Source organism: Heterodontus francisci, chromosome 3 (genome assembly GCF_036365525.1).
Source record: "Heterodontus francisci isolate sHetFra1 chromosome 3, sHetFra1.hap1, whole genome shotgun sequence".
In the NCBI taxonomy this organism is placed as follows: Eukaryota; Metazoa; Chordata; class Chondrichthyes; order Heterodontiformes; family Heterodontidae; genus Heterodontus; species Heterodontus francisci.
This window is the reverse complement of record NC_090373.1, coordinates 28,316,486-28,341,343: the sequence shown is the minus strand read 5'-3', so window position 1 is coordinate 28,341,343 and position 24,858 is coordinate 28,316,486. Positions and strand designations below refer to the sequence as shown.

The following is a 24,858-nucleotide window of genomic DNA, read 5'->3' as shown; positions in this document are numbered from 1 at the left end:
CCTGAAAGGGTGCTGGAAGCAGATTCAATCATTTTCAAAAGGGAATTGGATATAAATTTGATAAGGGAACATTTATAATTATGTGCTGTCTCTCCAGTGACTAGCATGTTTTCAACGTGCGCTCTCTTCAGTAACCTTACCATTTCTCTGAGCAGCTAGTGCTGGAGCCCGGACATCGTCATAGGACCTTCCATCCGTGATGACAATCATGAGCTTTCTTTTGTTGGGTTTGGACTTGCTGAAGAGGTGCTTTAATGCATAGCTGATGGCCTCACCGGTGCTGGTCCCGCCACTCCAGTACCTGATGTTCTTGATGGCGGTGGTTATCGCCTTCTTGGTGCTGTGCTCATCGAAGCCAAACTCGAGTCTCTGCTCATAGGTGTACTGCACAGCTCCAACCCGCGTGGCCGTGTCTGAGATCTCGAACTCCTGGCTGATGTTGGCTACAAACTGCAGGACAGTGCGGAAGTTGCCAGTGCCCACGCTGCTTGAGCCGTCCACCACGAAGCCGATATCAGCAGAGTTAAGACAGGTCTTGCTGCAGGCCAGTCGCTCAGTATCACATACCCGTTTCACCAGGGGACCCACTGCCTGGTGCAGCTTAAACCAGCTGGGCACATTGATGGAGTAGTAACCATTGGTCCTGCACACGGACTGGAGGGAAAGGACAAGACAGATTTATTAACTCTATCGAATTGCATCTGCCACAGTTTTGCCCACCTGCTCAATATTGGTTTTGTCCCTTTGTAACTACTGGCTCCCACCTACACAGAAATGGGCAGCCCCTACTGATTGCAAATCTCATCCACTGTACTGCAATTTGCTGAAAATGATGCTAGGGGTTAGATTTTACACCTGGGGAGAAACACATTGGGAGAATCCCACAACCCTGACTTACTGTCAGGAGTGGTTCAGCTGGTAGTGCTCTTGCCTCTTGAGTCAGATTGTCATGGGGTCACGCCCAGTCCAGAGTTTTGCTTCAATCCTGGACTAGTCCCCTCCAGCATAGACAGAAAGGGGTGAATGGCCTCCTCTGTGCTGTAATTGAAATGTGGTGACTATTTTTACTTTAGATGGAGTCTGACTAAGGCTCCATATACCTGAAGCATAACTTCCTCCCCTTTGTATTTCAGCCCCATTGAGACAAAGGCCAATATTCCATTATTTGTTTTCATTATTTTCTGTATCAGTCCACTAGCTTTCAGTGATATACATATGGACCCCTAAATCCCTTTGCTCTTCCACAGATTCTAGACTCTCGCCATTGAAAAGAAATTCCAATGTGTCTTTTTTGGATCCAAAGTGAATTACCTCACACTTCCACATATTGAACTGCATCTGTTACAGTTCTGTCCACTCGCTTAATCTGCCTTTCTATGTCCCATTGTAAGTTACTTCCTGCTCCCATCTACACAACTTATTGTACATCCAAACTTGGATTGCTTTATGTACTGAGAAGCTGAGGCCACTGTGTAGATCCCTATACACATAGACAGAGAAGGAGAAATCTAGAGTGAGAGAGAAAAAAAGTGAGACAGAAAGAAAATGTGAGAAATAGAGAACCAAACTGACAGACTGGAACGAAGAAACATGCAGTGACAGACAGAGAGAGAGTGAGACAAACAGACATAGAGAAATAACAGTGGAAGTGTGTAGAGAGAGAGGACAGAAAAAGTGAAAGACATAGATGACAGAAAGGAGGAGGGAGTGGGAAACAAGCAAAGAAGGAAGAGACAGTTAGTTTTGTAATCCAGCAGCAGTTTTATGGGGAAGTGTCCGGGAGTAGTAGCTGGCCTCTATGTAGCTCACTGGCACGGTGTATTGGTATACCACAGGGCACTGGATTGAACTGTGATTTAAAATATTACACAAACTGGACCCCTGTCTCAATGAACCAATTTATTTAGATCACAATCTAGCATTAGCATAAGGACTTAAGAAATAGGAGCAGGAGTAGACCATCTGACCCCTTGCGGCTGCCCCACTATTCAATATGATGGCTAATCCTCTTCCTCAACTCCATTTTCCTGCCTGCACCCCATATGCCTTGATTCCCTGAGATACCAAATATATGTCTATCCCATCCTTTAATATGTTCAATGATGGAACATTCACAACCCCCGAGGTAGATAATTTCAAAAATACACAACTGTTTGAATGAAGAAATTTCACCTCCTCTAAGTCCTTAATTATCAGCCCCTTATCCTGAGACTGTGCACCCGAATGGTGGAAACAATCTCTTGGTGTCTACCCTATGCAGCCCCTTCAGAATCTTGTATGTTTCAATGTGATCACCTCTCATTCTTCTAAATTGCAGAGAATATACACCTAATTTACTCAGCCTCATCATAGGACAACCATCTCATCTCAGGAAGCAACCTAGTGAACCTTCACTGCATAGCCTCCAATGCAAGTATATCTTTCCTTAGATATGGAGACCAAAACTGTGCACAGTACTCCAGGTGTGGTCTCACCAAAGCCCTGTACAATTGTTGCAAGACTTCCTTATTTTTGTACTCCAATCCCAGGTGGTGTATTGGTATTGTCACTCGACCAGAGACCCAGGGTATTGCTCTGGGGACTTGGGTTCAAATCCCACCACAGCAGAAGGTGGAATTTGAATTCAATTAATAAATCTGGTATTAAAAGCTAGTCTAATGATGGCCATGAAACCATTGTCAATTGTTGTAAAAACCCATCTGGTTCACTAATGTCCTTTAGGGGAGGAAATCTGCTGTCCTTACCTGGTCTGGCCTACATGTGACTCCAGACCCACAGCAATGTGGTTGACTCTTACATGCCCTCTGAAATGGCCTAGCAATCCACTCAGTTGTATCTAACCGCTACAAAGTTAATAAAAAGGAATGAAACCGGACGGACCACCCAGCATCAACCTAGGCACCAGAAACGACAATGGCAAACCCAACCCTGTCGACCCTGCAAAGTCCTCCTTACTAACATCTGGTGGCTTGTGCCAAAGTTGGGAGAGCTTTCCCACAGACTAGTCAAGCAACAGCCTGACATAGTCATACTCACGGAATCATACCTTACAGACACCACCATCACCATCCCTGTGTATGTCCTGTCCCAACGGCAGGACAGACCCAGCAGAGGTGGCGGCACAGTGGTATACAGTAGGGAGGGAGTTGCCCTGGAAGTCCTCAACATCGCCTCCGGACCCCATGAAGTCTCATGGCATCAGGTCAAACATGGACAAAGAAACCTCCTGCTGATTACCACCGACCGCCCTCCCTCAGCTGATGAGTCAGTGCTTCTCTATGTTGAACACCATTTGGAGGAAGCACTGATGGTGGCAAGGGCGCAGAATATACTCTGGGTGAGGGACTTGAATGTCCATCACCAAGAGTGGCTCGGTAGCACCACTACTGACCGAGCTGGCCGAGTCCTAAAGGACATAGCTGCTAGACTGGGTCTGTGGATGGTGGTGAGGGAAAAACATACTTGACCACATCCTCAACAATCTGCCTGCCGCAGATGCATCTGTCCATGACAGTATTGGTAGGAGTGACCACGGCACAGTCCTTGTGGAGACGAAGTCCCACCTTGACATTGAGGATACCGTCCATCGTGTTGTGTGGCACTATCACCCGTGCTAAATGGGATAGATTTCGAACAGATCTAGCAATGCAAAACTGGGCACCCATGAGGCACTGTGGGCCATCAGCAGCAGCAGCAGAATTGTACTCAACCACAATCTGTAACCTCATGGCCCGGCATATCCTCCACTCTACCATTACCATCAAGCCAGGAGACCAACCCTGGTTCAATGAGGAGGGCATGCCAGGAGCAGCACCAGGCATACCTCAAAATGAGATGTCAACCTGGTGAAGCTATAACAGAGGACTACATGCGTGCCAAACTGCGTAAGCAGCATGCAATAGACAGAGCTAAGCGATCCCATAACCAACGGATCAGATCTAAGCTCTGCAGTCTTGCCACATCCAGCCATGAATGGTGGTGGACAACTAAACAACTAACTGGAGGAGGTGGCTCCACAAATATCCCCTTCCTTAATGATGGGGGAGCCCAGCACATCAGTGCGAAAGATAAGGCTGAAACATTTGCAAGAATCTTCAGCCAGAAGTGCCGAGTTGATGATCCATCTCGGCCTCCTCCTGAAGTCCCCAGCATCATAAATGTCAGACTTCAGCCAATTCAATTCACCCCGTGTGATATCAAGAAACGACTGAAGGCACTGGATACTGCAAAGGCTATGGGCCCTGACAATATTCTGGCAATAGTACTGAAGACTTGTGCCCCAGAACTTGCCGCACCCCTAGCCAAGCTGTTCCAGTATAGCTACAACACTGGCATCTACCCTGCAATGTGGAAAATTGCCCAGGTATGTCCTGTACACAAAAAGCAGGACAAGTCCAACCCGGCCAATTACCGCCCCATCAGTCTACTCTCAATCATCAGTAAAGTGACGGAAGGTGTCATCAACAGTGCCATCAAGCGGTACTTGCTTAGCAATAACCTGCTCAGTGACGCTCAGTTTGGGTTCCGCCAGGGCCACTCAGCTCCAGACCTCATCACAGCCTTGGTTCAAACATGGACAAAAGAGCTGAACTCGAGGTGAGGTGAGAGTGACTGCCCTTGACATTAAGGTAGCATTTGACCGAGTATGGCATCAAGGAGCCCTAGCAAAACTGGAGTCAATGGGAATTAGGGGGAAAACTCTCCGGTGGTTGGAGTCATACCTAACGCAAAGGAAGATAGCTATGGTTGTTGGAGGTCAATCATCTGAGCTCCAGGACATCACTGCAGGAGTTCCTCAGGGTAGTGTCCTAGGCCCAACCATCTTCAGCTGCTTCATCAATGACCTTCCTTCAATCATAAGGTCAGAAGTGGGGATGTTCGCTGATGATTGCACAATGTTCAGCACCATTCGTGACTCCTCAGATACTGAAGCAGTCCATGTAGAAATGCAGCAAGACCTGGACAACAACCCTGCTTGGGCTGATAAGTGGCAAGTAACATTCATGCCACACAAGTGCCAGGCAATGACCATCTCCAACAAGAGAGAATCTAACCATCTCCCCTTGACATTTAATGGCATTACCATCACTGAATCCCCCACTATCAACATCCTAGGGGCTACCATTGACCAGCAACTGAACTGCAGTAGCCATATAAATACCGTGGCTACAAGGGCAGGTCAGAGGCTAGAAATCCTGGGGCGTGTAACTCATCTCCTGACTCCCCAAAGCCTGTCCACCATCTACAAGGCACAAGTCAGGAGTGTGATGGAATACTCTCCACTTGCCTGGATGGGTGCAGCTCCTACAACACTCAAGGATTTCGACACCATCCAGGATAAAGCAGCCTGCTTGATTGGCACCCCATCTACAAACATTCACTCCCTCCACCACCGACGCACAGTGGCAGCATTGTGTACCATCTACAAGATGCACTGCAGCAATGCACCAAGGCTCCGTCGACAGCACCTTCCAAACCCGTGACCTCTACCAACTAGAAGGACAAGGGCAGCAAATGCATGGGAACACCACCACCTGCAAGTTCCCCTCCAAGTCACACACCATCCTGACTTGGAACTATATCGCCGTTCCTTCACTGTCGCTGGGTCAAAATCCTCGAACTCCCTTCCTAACAGCACTGTGGGTATACCTACCCCACATGGACTGCAGCGGTTCAAGAAGGCAGCTCACCACCACTTTCTCAAGGGCAATTAGGGATGGGCAATAAATGCTGGCCTAGCCAGCGATACCCACATCCCACGAATGAATTAAAAAAATGCCATTTGCCTTCCTAATTGCTTGCTGTACCTGTATGCTAACTTTTTTATGTTCCTTGTACAAGTAGAACCAAGTCCCTCTGAACATCAACATTTAGAAGTTTCATGCCTTTTAAAAAATACTCTGATTTTCTATTCTTAGTACCAAAGTGAGTGACCTTACAATTCCCACATTATACTCCAAATGCCACCTTGTTGCCCACTCATTTAACCTGTCTATATCTCTTTTCAGCCTCTATCCTCCTCATAACTTACATTCCCACCTAGCTTTGTATCACCAGCAAACTTAGAAACATTACTGTCAGTCTCTGTCCAGGTCATTAATATAGATTGTAAATAGCTGAGGCCCCAGCATTGATGTTTGTGGCACTTCACCAGTCAATTTGAAAATGCCCTGTTTATCCCTACTCTCTGTTTTCTGTCCATTAACCAATCCTCCATCAATGCTAATATTTTACCCCCAACTCCAAAAGCTCTTACCTTTTGTGTGGCACCTTATTGAATGTCTTTTGGAATTTTGGAATTCCAAGTATATTACATCTACTGGTTCCCCTTTATCTACCCTACTAGTTACATCCTCAAAAAACTCTAATAAATTTGTCAAACACAATTTCCCTATTATAAAACCATGTTGACTTTGGCTGATCATACTATGATTTTCTAATGCATTGTAAAGACTTCCTTAATAATAGATTCCATCATCTTCCCAATGATTGATGTCAGGCTAACTGGTCTCTAGTTCCCTGTTTCCTCTTGCCCTCCTTTCTTGAATAGTGCTGTTACACTTGCTAACTTCCAATCTTGTGGGGACTGTTCTAGAATCTAAGGAATTTTGGAAAATTGTAATGAGCGCATCCGCTATCTCAGGAGCTACCTTTTTTTCTACCTTTGATGCACAGATGATGGTTTTTTTGACTGTCTGGCCACATCCACAAATATCATAATGTCTTTAACAATGACCGTATTTCACTGGCTGTGGAGGCACTTTAAGAAGCAATTCCTGAGGTCATGAAAGGCGTTATATAAATGTGAATTCCTGCTGTAGTGATTCACTGCCCTCTGATGGCAGATTAACAAGACTTCAGAGTTCAGTTTTCACTCTGTGCCATGAATTGGTTCTATAAAAATTGAGCAGATTAAAGCCATCCAGGGGTGGCTGTATAAAATCAAAGTGACTCCTGACAACGTAGCCCAGCGCTGACGTCATCAGAGCACTCTCAGCTTCACACATGCGCAGAGGCAGCAGCGAAGAGAAGTGCGATGACAGGAGGGAGCGGGTTACTATTGGGGGTGTGATGGAGGTGGCGATTGCAGCCACTGTCGCCATTTGGGTTTCATTTGTTTTTGTTTTTGTGATAAATTGAGCAGTGCCATCTTTACTACTGGTAGCCGCCAAAAACATCGCAGGCAGTGACGTTTCAGTGCATAAGGCTGCATTTGTGCATGTGCAAGTACTGCATCACCTAAGGGTTGCGTTGTCAGCAAACGCAGCCTTATAAAATGTGCCAGGTTTTAATCATTCTCTACAGGGATCTGTGAAGATTAGCGTTTAACCAAATTTTTCTGAGACGTTTTATTTCAATGTACTTCAGTAAGTTTCTGCCTGTCTGTCAGCATCACCTGTACTGGTGTGCGGTGAAGGTTCTTATCTCAGTCAAGCACTTGCACCTGAAAGGAGGGAAGATTGGAGGTCTTGTCACCCTAAGCCTACTTGAACCATGCATGCAGGTTTGGGTACTCCATTATAGGAGGGTAGAAAAGCAATGGAGAAGGTGCAGAGTAGAAGCAATAGGATGGTACCAGAGATGATGGATTATACTTCCAAAGAGATTTGAGAAGTTTGGACCTTTTTCACAGGAGCTGCGAAGGTTATGAGGTTACCCATAGAGGCTTTCAAGATTACAAAGGGTTAGAATAAGGTAACCAGTGATGGATTGTTTCCATTGGTCAGTGAGACAGTAACGATAAGCCACAAATTTAAAATAATCATGAAAACAAATTCAAGGAAAGGTAAGGAAAAATAAACCTTTACACAGAAGCAAGAATGTGGAAATCAATGCTGCAAACCAAGTTTATAAACTCCTTTAAAAGGGAATTTTGTAGTTACTTGAAAAAGAGTCACATTAAAATGAGGGAGAGAACAAGAGAGTGAGATTCAACTCATCTCACACTGGGGAAAACCAAACTGACAAAGATTAGATGAGTTGAATGGCTTGTTTCGGTGCTTGAATATTTTACAATTCAAGAACTGCAACAACACAGATTCGGCCAGTCGCCAGTCCAGTCACAGTTAACTCGTGGGCCTGGAACAGTCATGTCACTGATGCAGCTTTGACATACAGGCCCGACAGTTTTGAGCTAACCCCTATGTTAATTACCAGCTTTTACAAGCATTTGAAGAGTGATAAATGTAGGACACCGTGAGGTATGGATCTCTAAATTGGAGGGAACATGAAGTGGAGACTATTCTGTCGCACTTTCGATATTCCGTGATCGCTCTGGGAACAGAATTCATGACTTCACCTTGTCTACAAAGTCTCTCTCGACCATGTTCTGCCTCTCGCTCTGGTCTGCACCTTCCACGGTGATGAAGAAGATGTTGATGCCGGACTCTCGGGCGAGGCGGGCAGCTTCTTCAACCTTATCAGTGGGCCAACCATCGACCAGGATCACCACCACATTGGGGGCTCCTCCACGGTTCCCCTGCTCACTGGAAAAGAAGTTCTCAATGGCATGCCTGAGCGCACTCCCTGCAAAGAGAGAGAGTCCACAGTTTCCAATCATTTCCATACTTTCTGCTATGCAGTGGAATTCTCTGTTGCCCCATGGCCTAAATTATTGTTGCACTGGAACATATTCTGGAACCTCAGTTGAGTCATTTAACATTGATGTGGGACTGTTGTTCTTATGATAGAAGCCCAGGTTTGTATCGCTTCCAAACCACAAAAACATCTCTCTCTAATTGAAACTTTATGTAAACTAACATATTTTACATTTAAAATGGAACTCAGTTAGGTGCCTTCCAAGAAGAATTGACATGGCGATAGGGTGAGCTGATGTAGGATGGGAGGAGGCTCATGTGTAGCCAAATGGCCTGTTCCTGTGCTGTCGATACTATGTAATTATTTGGTCTTTGTATGGGAGAGGTGAGGGAATTTCCTCAAATATGGTTTCATTCTGTATTCCCTTAGCACTACACTGAGTGTTAGGCTGTATATTGTGCTCAATTCCGTGACGTGGGACTTGAATCCACAACCTTCTGACTCAGAAGGGTAAGTTGGGAAAGAGTTGGCCCTGCATCAGTAATTTTGATAAAGTCAGGGTCCTGCAAACTAGCTTACATTCCAGATGTCCCCTGTGAGTCACATGAGATATTAGGACAGGTGACCGAAAGCTTGCTCAATGAGGTAGGTTTAAGGAGTGTCTTGAAGGAGAAAAGAGAGGTTTAGGGAGGGAATTCCAGAATGTGGAGCCAAGGCAGCTGAAGGCACAGCCACCAGTGGTGGAGCAAAGGGTTTATCTCTGGTGGGAGACAGTTGGGGCGGCGGGTAGGGGGTTCTTTTCCACATGAAACAGAACAAACAAGAAAACCTGAAATGATGTTTTGTTTTAATTAGGATGAAGGTATCCTTGTACTCTAATGACAGCAACCCAGTCATCAGTTTTTAAAAATAGTTATTAACACATGGTGTCACAAGCATGGCTACTTAAATAGCAAATCAGCATTAACAAATTGTTCTAAACACTGCTACAGCTTTTCTTTGGACTGAGAGATCTCCTGCAAGCTCACTGATACCACCTTTTTCCAACAGTTTGAAGGTATAGATGTGATGTGAACACATCGAGAAGGGTGAGGCACTTACCCACATTGGAGAGACCACCTCTCTGTGGAATCTTTTCAATGGCACTTTTAAGATGGTGAGAGTTTCGGTAAGTTTGTAGGCTGAACTCTGTGCTAGCGTTGTTCCTAAAATGACAATAAGTCAATGTCATCCAGCATGGATTTGTAAAAGGCAGATCATGCTTGACTAACCTAATTGAATTTTTTGATGAAGTAACAGAGAAGGTTGATGAAGGGAATGTGGTGGATGTTGTTTATATGGATTTTAAGAAAGTATTTGGTAAGGTATCACATAAAAGGCTGGTTAAAACAACTGAGGCTCATGGAATAGGAGCGTCAGTGTCCAATTGGATTTTAAAAATTGGCTTAAGGACAGTAAACAACGAGTCGTGGTAAATGATTGTTTTTCAGACTGGAGGATGGTAGACAGTGGTGTTCCCAAGTGTCTATGCTGGGACCACTGTTTTTTTTTGCGATATATAGATGACTTGGATCTTGGAATACAGAGTAGAATCTCAAAATTTGCCGATACCAAACTTGGAGATGTAGCAAACAGTGAGGATGATATGAACTGCCTGCAACTGGACACAGACAGGCTAGCAGAATGGGCAGACCAGTGGCAGATGGAATTTAATATTGACAAGTGTGAGGTGATGCACTTTGGAAGAAGGAATAGGGAAAGGCAATATATATTTAATGGCACAGTTCTAAAGAGTGCAGGAACAGAGGGACCTGGAGGTTCATGCGTATAGATCTTTGAAGGTGGCAGGACATATTGAGAGAATGGTTGGCAAAGCATATGGGATTTTGGGCGTCATAAATAAAGGCATCGAGTACAAAAGAAGGCAAGTTATGATGAATCTTTATGAAGCTCGAGTTAAGCCCCAGCTTGGAGTATTGTGTCCACTTCTGGTCACCACACTTTAGGAAGGATGTGAGGGTCCTTGAGAGGGTACAGACGAGATTTACCAGAATGGTTCCAGGAATGGAGGGTTTTAGTTACAAGGTTTGTTCTCCTTAGAGAAAAGGAGATTGCGGGGAGATTTGATAGAGGTGTACAAGATTATGACAGGCTTAGATAAGTTAGACAAGGAAACACTGTTCCCATTAACTGATAGAGTCATAGAGAGATACAGCACTGAAACAGGCCCTTTGGCCCACCGAGTCTGTGCCGGCCAACAACCACCCATTTCTATTAATCCTACATTAATCCCATATTCCCTACCACATCCCCACCATTCTCCAACCACCTACCTACACTAGGGGAAATTTACAATAATCAATTTACCTACCAACCTGCAAGTCTTTGGCTGTGGGAGGAAACCAGAGCACCCGGCAGAAACCCCCGCGGTCACAGGGAGAACTTGCAAACTCCACACAGGTAGTACCCAGAACTGAACCCGGGTCGCTGGAGCTGTGAGGCTGCGGTGCTAACCACTGCGCCACTGTGCCGCCCATAGTACAAGGTATGGTACAAGGACTAGGGGACACAGATTGAAGGTTTTGGGCAAGACATGCAGGGGAATATGAAAAGAACTTTTTTACACAGTAAGTGGTAATGACCTGGAACTCGCTGCCCACAAAGGTGGTGGAAGCAGAGACAATCACTGACTTCAAAAGGAAGTTGGATGGCCACTTGCAGGAAATAGATTTGCAGGGCCATGGGGAACGAGCGGGGGAGTGGGACTGACTGGATTGCTCCATGGAGAACTGGCATGGACTCAATGGGCCGAATGGCCTCCTTCTGTACCATAAATGACTCCATGACTCTATCTAGTAAATAAAGGAAAGAACTTGCATTTACATAGTGTCTTTCACAATCTCTGGACATCACAGAGTGCTCTACTTCCTTGTTTTACTTTCATTTTACATACACAGAGGGGAGCTATTGATTCTGCTCACCCAAACTGAATGATGCCGATCAGCGGGCCTGCTACTCCAATACCAAGGGCTTGAGCAATATTCATCAAAAACTTCTTCTGAATACCGAATCTCCGCCTTCCAATGCTCCAACTTCCATCCACCAGGAATGCAAGATCAACCTTGCAATCTGCAATGATGAGAAAATTAATCTCTTACTACACAGAAAAATGTGTCCCTTCCTTCAGAGATATGGGCACGGATTTTCCACCTCCCAGCCCCTCCACCACACCGCCTCCCCTACCCCCACCACTGCCCTCTCCCCTGCTGCAGCACCACCATTAGTCAGGCCACAGGGACCGCTGTGTACATCAAAGATTTAGACAATAAAAACACAAAATGCTAGAAATACACAGCAGGTCTGGCAGCATCTATGGAGAGAGAAACAGAGTTAACGTTTCAGGTCAGTGACCTTTCATCAGAACTCAGGAGATCTTACAAGGCTTTTAAAATGTTAAAAGGAGTTGATAGGGTAGAAAAGGAGAAACTATTTCCTTTGGGGGAATCCAGGACAAAAGGAGATAAACTTAATGTTAGAACTAGGTGATTTAGGGGTGAACCACTGAAATCCTGTGATTTTATTCTCATTATTCTTCGTAGCAGCCTGATAGAACTAAATGATTTGCTAAGCCACTTCAGAGGGTGGTTAAGAGTCAACGACTTTGGTCTAGGACTGGAGTCACGTATAGGCCAGACCAGTTGGGAAAAGAGGGAGTAAATGAACAAAAGAGCAGAGACAGAAGGCTGAGGGGTTGGGGTGGTGGGGGGAGGTGGGCAAGGTCATAGTTATAAATAGCAATATAATTAGAGCCTAGGAATTGGTTTGGCAATATTTAACTCTTGACGTAGGACATTACACTGTTTTGGGGATGTTCAGTCCTTTATCTCAGCTGGGTTTAAACCTCTGCTAAACGCTGGACCTCACACAAATGTGTTATTTCCAAGCCAGTGTGACAGTAGCATCATTATAAGCCAATCTAACTGGGCGTCCATACCGTCTGGCTGGATGTCATCCTGGAGGTTTTATCACATGAGCTGCTCTCTCTAGCTTTCCCGCCCCTAGCTTCCCCCATTGGTCACCCTGTCCTCACGACATCCTGCTTTCCCCCACCAATCAGAATGTGAACAGACTCTTCATTAGCCAATTGGATGATTCTTGACTGTCAGTTAAACAGCCATAGAGTTATAAAGCACAGAAACAGGCCCTTCGGCCCATCGTGTATGTGCCAGCCATCAAGCGTCTATCTATTCTAATCCCATTTACTAGCACTTGGCCCGTAGCCTTGTATGCTATGGCCTTTCAAGTGCTCATCTAAATACTTCTTAAATGTTGTGAGGGTACCTGCCCCTACCACCCCTTCAGACAGTGTTCCAGATTCCAACCACCCTCTGGGTGAAAATCTTTTCCTCAAAACCCCTCTAAACATTCTGCCCCTTACCTTAAATCTATGCCCCCTGGTTATTGAAACCTCAGCTTAGGGAAAAGGTTTCTTCCCATCTATCCTATCTATGCTCCTCATAATTTTATATACCTCAATCATGTCCCTCCTCAGCCTTCTCTGCTCTAAGGAAAACAACCCTGGCCTTTTCAGTCTCTCTTCATAGCTGAAATGCTCCAGCCCAGGCAACATCCTGGTGAATCTCCTCTGCACCCTCTCCAGTGCAATCACATCCTTCATCTAGTGGGGCGACCAGAACTGTACACAGTACTCCAGCTGTGGCCTAACTAGTGTTTTATACATCTCCATCATAACCCCCCTGCTCTTATATTCTATGCCTCGGCCAATAAAGGCAAGTATCCCATATGCCTTCCTAACCATCTTATCTACCTGTGCTGCTGCCTTCAGTGATCTATGGACAAGTACACCAAGGTTCCTCTGACCCTCTGTACTTCCTAGGGTCCTACCATCCATTGTATATTCCCTTGCCTTGATAGTCCTCCCAAAATGCATCACCTCACACTTCTCAGGATTAAATTCCATTTGCCACTGCTCTGCCCATCTTACCAGCCCATCCATATCGTCCTGTAATCTAAGGCTTTCCTCCTCACTATTTACGACACCACCAATTTTTGTGTCATCTGAGAACTTACTGATCATATCTCCTATATTCACATCTAAATCATTAATGTACAAAACAAACAGCAAGGGACCCAGCACCGATCCCTGCGGTACACCACTGGTCACAGGCATCCAATCACAAAAGCAACCCTCGACCATCACCTCTGCCTCCTGTCACTAAGACAATTTTGGATCCAATTTGCCCTGGATCCCATGGGCTCTTACCTTCTTGACCAATCTGCCACCTGGGACCTTATCAAAAGCCTTACTGAATAAAGCCTGGCTACCTGTCCCGAACCCGATTAGACTCGACTATATGTGTCACCATTTCTTTTCCAACTCCCACGTTTTTAGTTTAAGTGCCCCTATGATTTTTCTCCCACAGTTACCTGAAGATTAATCTTTAATTCCTGGAGACTCCAGGCAATCCAGAAGGATTGATAACCCGAGGCACTCACAGTGCAAATACTAGAGACCATTATAGGACCAAGTTTCCTGCCCTAACCCCCACCATCTGGGAACGTTCTCCACCTACCCTGACATCCCTCTGCCTCCCCGCTGTATTTCTGGCTTCAGCTTATTTTTGATAGGTGGGAACATACGAACGTAATAGGAATGGGAGAGGCCATTCAGCCCTTCGAGCCCACTCCACCATTCAGTGGGATCATGGCTGATCTTCTACTTCAACACCATTTTCCTGCACTATCCCCATATCCCTTGATGTCTTTAACATGTAGAAATCTATTGCTCTCTGTCTTGAACATACTCAATGACTGAGCCTAGACAGCCCTCTGGGGTAGCAAACTCCAAAGATTCACCACCCTCTGAGTGAAAAAAATTCCTCCTCATCTCAGTCCTAAATGGCCTGTCCCTTATTCTGAGACTGAGTTCCTCCCACCAGCCCGATGCAGTCATATAACCTCTTGGGAGAGGTGAAAAACAGAGAAAAATCCAGGGCCAGTAAGGGAAAAAAAAGTTCTCTGGAAAACTGCATTAACCCCCTTAGTTAATCAAATCCAGTCAGGAGAAAACTCTGCACAATTCACATTTTTGCAATAAAACCATAGCTGCCCACTGCACCTTGGACAAGCCTCTCAACATGTCAGTGATTCTTGAATGCTTGGCAAGTGTTATAATTAACATCAGAGGATAATTTAAACCAATTAAGAAAATTACATTCTCAGCAAGTGTCAATTCCACCTTTTTGCTTGTAAATTCTTAAAGCTGATAAAAACCACTTTGCTCATCTTTTTGCTCACAGAAGAGGAAACTGGCCTGGAGATGCTCTTCCTACACACTGCACATTTCCTGGTCAACCCACTTCTGGTCATTTCAATGGGGTGGCTCTGCCTGCCTTTACTGAGGTGAAGAATTATCGACAAGTGATAAAAGTCAAGTGGTTGATTCTGCCATTTAGTGATCTGAACCTCAAGCATTGCACGTCGGGAAAACACATCAGCAATTCAAGTATAGAGAACAATGCATTCATTTTACTCGTTGCCCTTGAAAATTCTGGGGCAAATTTCTGATGCGCTTTCCCGTCACCTGGAACTCCTGGTTGGGAGCGTTTCTTTGTAAAACTATGATTTCTGCACAGTAAGCAATAAAATGTAATTTCACACTATTGCTTTACTATCTATTGGAGTCAATAATTTCAAAAGGCAAAGAAATGTAGTTACTTTGATCTCCCTGGGAAATCGGCTCCTCAATGAAATCCTGGTCCTTTGTGCTGAAACCTGGTTAGGAAGAAAATCTAAAATCAGTACATTTATCAACAGCAAGTCCTCCTTGTCCTTATTACAAAACCAAGTCTCCTCAGAATTATATCCTCACTGATGAGGGCAAATCTCCCCAGTGTCTCTTTGTGATTGTTGTCAGGATATGTCACCTTTGACTATTCAATTCACTCCTGATCGACCTCCTATTTTAAACCCTCCGTAAATTGAGCTCATCCAAAACTCAGCTGTCTGTATCCTAACTCACTCCTCCAATTCTGGCCACATGTGCATTCCCAATTTTAATCGCTCCACCATTGGTGGCCGTGCCTTCAGCTGCCAAGGACTTAAGCTCTGGAATTACCTCCCCAAACCTCTCTGTCTCTCGTCCTTTAAGACATTCCTTAAAACCTACCAGTTTGACCAAGCTGTTGGCCATCTGCCCTAGTACCTTCTTATGTGGCCCCATGTCAGATTTTGTTTTATAACGCTCCTGTGAAGTGCACTGGGATGTTTTACTACATTGGGCGGCACAGTGGCGCAGTGGTTGGCACCGCAGCCTCACAACTCCAGGGACCCGGGTTCAGTTCTGTGTACCGCCTGTGCGGAGTTTGCAAGTTCTCCCTGTGACTGCGTGGGTTTTCTCCGGGTGCTCCGGTTTCCTCCCACAGCCAAAGACTTGCAGGTTGATGGGTAAATTGGCCATTATAAATTGCCCCTGGTATAGGTAGGTGGCAGGGAATATGGGATTACTGCAGGGTTAGTATAAATGGGTGGTTGTTGGTCGGCACAGACTTGGTGGGCCAAAGGGTCTGTTTCCGTGCTGTATCTCTAAATAAATAAAATAAATTAAACACGCTATGTAAATGCCTTAATGAGATGAACTTGAGTATGGCAAGAAGAGCCTCCCTCTCACACAGCGCAGTCCTCTGACACTGGCTGCTCCCTGGCGCACTCCTCCCACACTGGCTCTTCTCTGGCGCACTCCTCCCAAACTGGCTGCTCTCTGGCGCACTCCTCCCACACTGGCTCTTCTCTGGCGCACTCCTCCCAAACTGGCTCCTCTCTGGCGCACTCCTCCCAAACTGGCTGCTCTCTGGCGCACTCCTCCCACACTGGCTGCTCTCTGGCGCACTCCTCCCACACTGGCTCCTCTCTGGTGCGGTCCACCCACACTGGCTCCTCTCTGGTGCAGTCCACCCACACTGTCTCCTCTCTGGCGCACTCCACCCAAACTGGCTCCTCTCTGGCGCACTCCTCCCACACTGGCTCCTCTCTGGCGCACCCCTCCCACACTGGCTCCTCTCTGGCGTGGTCCACCCACACTGGCTCCTCTCTGGTGCGGTCCACCCAAACTAGCTCCTCTCTGGCGCACTCCTCTCACACTGGCTCCTCTCTGGCGCGGTCCACCCACACTGGCTCCTCTCTGGCGCGGTCCACCCCCACTGGCTCCTCTCTGGCGCACTCCTCTCACACTGGCTCCTCTCTGGCGCGGTCCACCCCCACTGGCTCCTCTCTGGCAGGCTCCAGCCACACTGGCTCCTCCCTGGTGCGCTCCACCCACACTGGCTCCTCCCTGGTGGGCTCCACCCACACTGGCTCCTCCCTGGTGGGCTCCACCCATACTGGCTCCTCTCTCCTGGGCTCCACCCACACTGGCTCCTCTCTGCTGGGCTCCACCCACACTGGCTCCTCTCTGTCGGGCTCCAGCCACACTGGCTCCTCCCTGGTGCACTCCACCTACACTGGCTCCTTTCTGGCAGGTTCCACCCACACTGGTTCCTCTCTGGTGTGCTACACCCACACTGGCTACCCTCTGGCACAGAAGGTGATGAGGGTGGGGGGAATGAACAGAACATTATCGGGGGGGACGGTGAACAAAAAGTGATCCGGGGGACGGTAAACAAAAAGTGATCGGGGGTCGGTGAACAGGAGGTGATCGGGAGGTGATCGGGAGGGAGGGAACAGTGAACAAAAAATGATCGGGGGTGGTGAACAGAAGGTGACCAGAGGGGGGTGGTGAACAAAAGGTGATCGGGGGGGAAAATGAACTGAAGGTGGATGGGGATGAACGGGGATGAACAGGGGATGGGGATGGGATTGAACTGAAGGTGGATGGGGATGAACCGTGAATAACTACTTGATCTGCCCAAAATCACCACCCCACTTATACGTCATTACAAAGTATTTACAGCACAGAACAAGGATCCATCCTGGTGTTTATTTTCCACATGAGCCTCCTCCCATCCCTCTCCATCTCATCCCATCATATTCTTTTATTCCTTTCACCCTCATACTTTTATCTAGCTTCCTCTTAAATGCATCTGTGCTATTTGCCTCATTCACTCCATGTGGTACGAGTTTCCACATTCTCACCACTCTCCAGATAAAGTCGTTTCTCCTGAGTTCCCCATTGGATTTTTAGTGACTATGTTATATTGATGAACCCTTGATGAAAGGTCGCTGACCTGAAACATTAACTCTTTCCATAGATGCTGCCAGACCTACTGAGTATTTCCAGCATTTTGTTTTTTTTAACCCGATCAAACCCTTTCAGAATTTTGAAGACCTATCAGAGCATTGCTCAGTCTTCTCTTTTCTAGAGAAAAGGGCCCCAGTCTGTTGTGTAGGACTTTAAGGGAATGCACAATAGTGGGTGTGATCATAGCTGAAGGAAGTGATATCATGCAGCATGTGACCCAGTAGTTGTACTGTGTTGGGTCCCTAGGCTAGACATGTGTAGTGGGCTCTCCTGTAACCTATATATAACAGTCCTAGTCGTCAAATAAAAGAACCTACATTATTCGTACGAGTCGTCTCGGTGTGATTGGTAAGTTTGTGCACAGCAAGCAAGAAACACAATACGGTGGCAGACGTGTGCCTTTGAAGACCAGACCACATTGCAGAATTTAAAAAATTTAAAGCTGAGAAGTTGCACAGAAGATCAGCAACGTGGTGCTTCACTTCAGTGCAAGGTCGTGGAGAGGAACCAGCCCGAGGTCAGGAAGAGCCACAGATGTAGTTTGGGGGCCACACAAGCCGTCTACAGCAAGAGCAGAAGCCACACGCAGAAAAAGGCAAAGTCTCTAAAAGGAGCATTCGAGCAGCACATTGAGTACTTGACTTTAAAATTGACGAACCAGTGGTCAGAAGAAGAAGCAGGTTGGTTCAGGATCACGCTGTCCAAGTTTCCTGCAGGTTGGTCCAGGATCATGCCATCCAAAGTCCATTCTGACTCAGCCAGAAGTAAAAAGAACCGTTTTCCTGGGCTGACTGCTTTGTTGGCGGGGCTTAACACAAGCGTGGGAACTGGGAAACAGCACCACAGTGTGGCAAAGAGCAGAACTGCAGGCGCATGGAGCACTGCAGTGCTACTAAACACAAACAGAGAAACAGCAGCACAGTGTGGCAAAGACTGGAACTGCAGGCTGACAATCCTTAAGCTTTTTAAGGGGGAACAGTCTGTAGCAGAGAAAGAACATCAGAAGCATGACTACCACGTTCCCCAGCATGGACTGGAAGGCAGCAGACATCATGTCGGAATTTAGGCTTTTCCAAGAGACGATGAAACTATGTTTCTTAGATATGGTTATCGTGGATGCTGACAAGAGGGCGGTCAAGATTGATTGCTGCTGGAAAGGAGGGGGGTTCCACAGAATCAACATATCGGGACTATCAGAAGAAGATCAGAAGGACCCTGGTAAACTTAGAAGCACACTGGAGGATCAGCTTTGTGTATAGGTGAGCTTCAGAATCCACCGTTTGGAGATGATGACTTACAGACAGCAGCTGGAAGAGTTGATCGATCAGTGTGTCGACAAGTGCTGTGATAAGGGTAGAGACTGTGACTTCTCTGAGGCTGAACTGTCAGACAGCATTATGGAACTGGTCATTGCTTCAACACCAAGAGTAGCGTTCCGAAAAGACCTTCTGGAGAAGAAGAAAGGTCACAGCATTGACGCATTGTTGAACAATGGCAGGAAGTACGAAGCCATTGTGATTGGACAACAACACTTGCAGGCATTAGGTGTGGCTACAAGTATCGGCGCCATGACTAAGGTGCAAAAACCAAGCAAATCATGTGGTAAATGCAGCCTCCTGAACCCATTGCAAGCTGTCCACAAACTCACCGCCAAGACTGACACTGGGGCGAATGTAAAACATCTTGCCAGTTTGAATTCTAAAGGACAATGTACTTTGATTGTTGGGAGTCAATGGTGCAACCTACAACAGCCAGATTAATGGCTTACAATGGATCACCATCCATTGCATCGGCACAATAACACTGAAGTTACAGCAGATCTGTATGGTCACTGCAAGTTTTCTACCTAGTAGACACAGGTGGACTGACAGTAGCAGGGTTATTGGTGTGCAGGGAATTGAACATTGTAACCATTCACGGGATTTCCAATGCACCAACAGTAACAGAAGATGCCAGGAATAAACATATCGAGTCAGTCCACGATTTGCAACTGATGTACCCGGCCAGATTCGATGCCACAGGGAGTTTCAGAGGTGATGCTGTGTTGTACCTAAAGGAGGATGCAGCTCCGTCGATTGACCCTCCCAGGAAGTGCATGTGCAGGTACAGGGGAAGCTAAAGGTCAAGCTAGATGACATGGAACGAAACGGCATTATTCGCCCTGTGCATGAGCACACCCACTGGTGCAGCTCAATTACAAGCGTATTAAAGAAAGACGGCAATTTCCACACAAGATTCCAACATTAGAGGAACTGAATTCCAAATTCTCAGGAGTGAAGTTTTCTCCAAGTTGGACACCAAGCATTGGTATTGGTCTGTTCCTCTAGCATCGGAGTCTCGAGATAACTACTTTCAGGACACCATTTGGATGATACTGTTTCCAGAGGTTGCCTTTTGACTTATATGTCAGTCAGGATCTGTTCCAACAGTATATGGACAGAATTACAGAGAATGTGCCAGAATACATGTGATTTGCCGATGATATTGTGGTAATTGGAAAAACAAAAGAGGAACATGATTGGCATCTACACTTCTTGATGGCAGTGGCTGGTTGTGAAGGACTCATCTTCAACAGTAAGAAGTGTGAAGTGAATGTGAGTCACATCAATGTTTCTGGCTCTATATACACCAGTTCCAGGATACGTCCGGATCCAAGAAAAATAGAGGATGCGAAAGTGATGCCGACTCTCCAGGACCGGGAGGACTTGCAGCGGTGCCTTGGATTATGTAACTTCTTGGCACCACACATATTTAACTTTGCAGAATGAGGAGCATTGCTGAGAGAGTTGCTGAGAAAGGATATCCTATACCTATGGCAGGAGGACCATCAGCGTGTATTCGCATAACTGAAACAGGCATTGTCAGGGCAGGCAAGTGTTCTGCAATGTTATGACCCAAGGAAGGAGACTGTCCTAGAGGTCATGTGTCTCAGAAAGGGCTAAGAGTGTGCATTATGCAGGATGGAAAACCTGATGCATTTGGCTCAAAGGGTTTATCGAAAGCACAATCAAATTATTCAAATATAGAGCATGAGACTCTGGCTGTAGTGTTTGGGGTAACAAGATTCTACATGTACCTCTCCAGTAAAAGATTCATTGTGGAAACAGACCACAAACTATTGGAGACGATTTAGTGCAAACCGTTGACAAGTGCACCACCTAGACTGCAGAGACTTCTCATAAAAGTTTAAGGATACGATTGCAAAGTCCGTTCCAAACCAGGAAATAGAATGATCACTTCAGACACTCTAATCTGAATCTGAAGAAAACTGCGGATATTTCATTGAATTTTCAAGTGAGTAGCTTGGATATTGAAATCAAGGATATAGTCAAAGTCAACTTGATGAGTATTGGTCAGCACAAGTGCAACCAACTTCAAGAGGAGACAGTCTGAGATCCACTACTGATGGCACTGTGGAAAGCCATTATCGAAGGTTGGCCTGACACGATTCAGGAAGTGCAAGACAACGTGAAATGTTTGTGGCCTTACAGAGATGAATTAGGGAACTCAAGAGGCTTAATAATCAAGGGAAAACAGCTACTTATATCTGAAATAAAAACAAGAAATGCTGGAACCACTCAGCAGGTCTGGCAGCATCTGTGGAAAGAGATCTGCAGCATCCGCAGTATTTTGCTTTTATTTATATCTGAAGTTCTTCATCAGAACATTTTGTCGCAGTTGCACCAAGGGCATATGGGCAAGGTGCCTGGCGAGGGAAACTGTACTGGCCAGGGATCAGCAGCAATATAGAAAAGGTTGTGAGGATATGCGAGGCGTGCCAGAGGCACCAGCCGAATCAGCACAGGGAGCCTATAAACCCTCACAAAGTTACATCACATCCTTGGTCCAATACTGCAACAGATCTGTTCACTGTGTGTAGTGGTAATTTTTTCTTGGTCACGGGCTACTTCTCCAAATTCCCAATCATCCGGCAGTTGAAGGATACCTCAAGCTTGTCCATTGCAAACACAATGAGTGCTATATTCAGTCTGGGACACCAGAAGAGATCATATCAGACAACAGGCCACAGTACATTGGTAAGCCTTTCAGAAATATTTGTGTCAAATGGGGCATAAACCATGTGACTGCCTCACCACATTACCCTCAGTCAAACAGTCTTGCTGAGAGAATGGTCCATACCATTAAGGCATTGATTGCAAAGTGCAGGGAGACAAATCAAGACTTACAGATTACCATGTTACATTTTTGGACATGGGCTTACCGTCACCTGCAGAAATGATGTTTGGGAGGCAAGTGAAAACCACCACTACCTAGCCATCATTTGTCCAAGTTTTCAACAGTACAAGAGAAGCATCTCAGAAAACAAGGGAAGATGAAGCATATAAATGTCCAAAATGCAGGCGTGGAGTTGCCTAGACTACATGTTGGACAAAAGTTCAGGTGATGCACCTGACTGAAGGAACTTGGTTTCCCACAGACGTTTCTAAGGCTTGCAGTGAGCCTATGAGGTCATGACACCTAACGGAGCAACATTACAGAGGAACTAAAGCCAGCCGAGGGAATTATCCAGCTGTGTGTCATTCAACATTCCGGGTGTGTCAGGAATGTACTCCAGGGTGAGGTCAGAGTGAGATTGTGGAAAATCAATGCAAAGACAACAAATGCAGTGATAGTACACCGGAAGCTAATGTGTTTACAAGCCAAGAACAACAAAATGATGAGTCTAGATCTCAAAAGGGTTTCACCATCACGAGATGCAGAAGGATCAGCAAATCACCTTTACATTACAGAGACTCTTAAATGATAAGCGAAGATCCATCTTTATGTAAATAGTTTTTGCAACAACCCTATTGTATTATATGTATCTGTTATTACTGTGTAATGTTTATCTTTGGAAAAAAGGGGGATGTTGTATTAGGGCTTCAAGGGAATGTACAAATAGTGGGTGTGATCATCACTGAAGGAAGTGATGTCATGCAGCATGTGACCCAGTAGTTGTAGTGTGTTGGATCTCTAGCCTCAGCATCTCTGGGCTCTCCTGTAATCTGTATAGAACAGACCTAGTCTTCAAATAAAAGAACTGGTATTGTTCATACCAGTCATCTCCTTGTGATTGGTGAGTTTGTGCACAGCAAACAAGAAACACAACGCAGTATTTTCAGTCTTTCCTGATAGGTATAATCTCTCAGTTCTAGTTAATCTTTTTTGCACCTCCTCCAGTCTCCATATCCTTTTTAATAATATAGAGGCCAGAACAATTCACAATACTCCAAGTGTGGTCTAACCAAGGTTCTATACAGGTTTAATATAAACTCTAAAATAAAAGCAAAATACTGCGGATGCTGGAAATCTGAAATAAAAACAAGAAATGCTGGAAATACTCAGCAGGTCTGGCAGCATCTGTTAATATAAACTCTCAGCTTTTCAATTCTATCCCTCTAGAAATGAACCCCAGTGCTTAGTTTCCTTTTTTATGGCTTTAGTACTTCTAAAAATTTGTATATCTGTACCCCCAGATCTTTATTCTTTCCACTAAAATGTTCAACCTCGCATTTATCTATATTGAAGTTCAGTTGCCAATTATACACAAATATATTTATAGGCACCGCCTTTGTAATTGACACCAATGATGTTGGCAAATGGTTAGTACAATGTGCTCAATACAGGCAGCTGGCTGGGATAATTCTGTAAGAGCAGGGCAGTGGAACTGATTGGACAGCCCTTTCAAAGAACTTGACCTCCTCCTCTGCTGTAAGATTACATGATTCTATTTGATAAACTCAAGAATTCTCCAAAAATCTTGCTGATTATTGGACTTTTTAAAAAAGTTCTAAATCAGATATATAAACTCAGTGGATCGATTCAATTAAGTTTGTTTGTCTAATATTTTTACTGTTTGATTTTTGCTTCTGTGTAATCATCTTTCATACATGTAAATTGGATTTTAGTTATAGCCTGTATGCAAGTGTTTTAATAGAGTGGTACTATTCAGGAGACAGGAGTGCATGGCAAGAAGCCATGCAGTAAGGTGAAAGGTTATTTGCAGGTTAAATGTAATGCTCTCTCACTCGTATAAGAGAGCAAGTTTCAATTCATAGGAAATATGCAATGTGCTTCTGCTCTGTTTCCGTAGAAAGTATTGAGAGAGAGTCTGACTATGCAGAGGTAAGCTACATCTTACCACACTGCAGTGTAACATAAACTGCATGCTTGAAGTTAGACTCACCCCTTGGGTCAAAGTCAGACTTCCAAAAATTAATCTCCGTTTCCCTTGTGTTGTGATCTGGATGGAAAAAAACAAATATGGTGACTGTTAAAACAAATCTTTGAAGAGAAAGATGATCTGTGATTATTCACAGAAACTGAAATATGTTCTATTCCCAGGGAGGGCATGATGTAGTGCCCACCCTCATTACATTAATGGCCCCACAGTCACTCACTCAACAGAGGAACACCCACAGTCACCCACTCAACTGAATAACACCCACAGTCAGTCACTCAACTGAATAACACCCACAGTCACCCACTCAACTACATAACACCCACAGTCACTCACTCAACAGAGGAACACCCACAGTCACCCAAACAACTGAATAACACCCACAGTCACCCAAACAACTGAATAACACCCACCGTCAGTCACTCAACAGAGGAACACCCACAGTCACCCACTCAACTGAATAACACCCACAGTCAGTCACTCAACTGAATAACACCCACAGTCAGTCAGTCAACTGAATAACACCCACAGTCACCCACTCAACTGAATAACACCCACAGTCACTCACTCATCGGAGGAACACCCACAGTCACCCAAACAACTGAATAACACCCACAGTCAGTCACTCAACTGAATAACACCCACAGTCACCCAAACAACTGAATAACACCCACAGTCACCCAAACAACTGAATAACACCCACAGTCAGTCACTCAACTGAATAACACCCACAGTCAGTCACTCAACTCAATAACACCCACACTCACCCAAACAACTGAATAACACCCAGAGTCAGTCACTCAACTGAATAACACCCAGAGTCAGTCACTCAACTGAATAACACCCACAGTCACCCACTCAACTGAATAACACCCAGAGTCAG

The 24,858-nt window shown here is 45.5% G+C and overlaps 1 protein-coding gene across 5 annotated transcripts in view; it reads right to left on the bottom strand.

Moving 5' to 3' along the window:
• Positions 1-24,858, bottom strand: part of vit (vitrin) — a 197,365-nt gene that overhangs the window by 5,586 nt on the left and 166,921 nt on the right. For all 5 annotated transcript variants that reach the window (XM_068020391.1, XM_068020408.1, XM_068020401.1 and 2 more), the window contains 6 exons: positions 23,982-24,038; positions 15,277-15,333; positions 11,520-11,667; positions 9,640-9,743; positions 8,300-8,526; positions 141-654 (listed from right to left, as the gene is read on the bottom strand). In XM_068020391.1, coding sequence (XP_067876492.1) covers positions 141-654; positions 8,300-8,526; positions 9,640-9,743; positions 11,520-11,667; positions 15,277-15,333; positions 23,982-24,038 — 1,107 coding nt within the window. The remainder of the gene's footprint in view (positions 1-140; positions 655-8,299; positions 8,527-9,639; positions 9,744-11,519; positions 11,668-15,276; positions 15,334-23,981; positions 24,039-24,858) is intronic.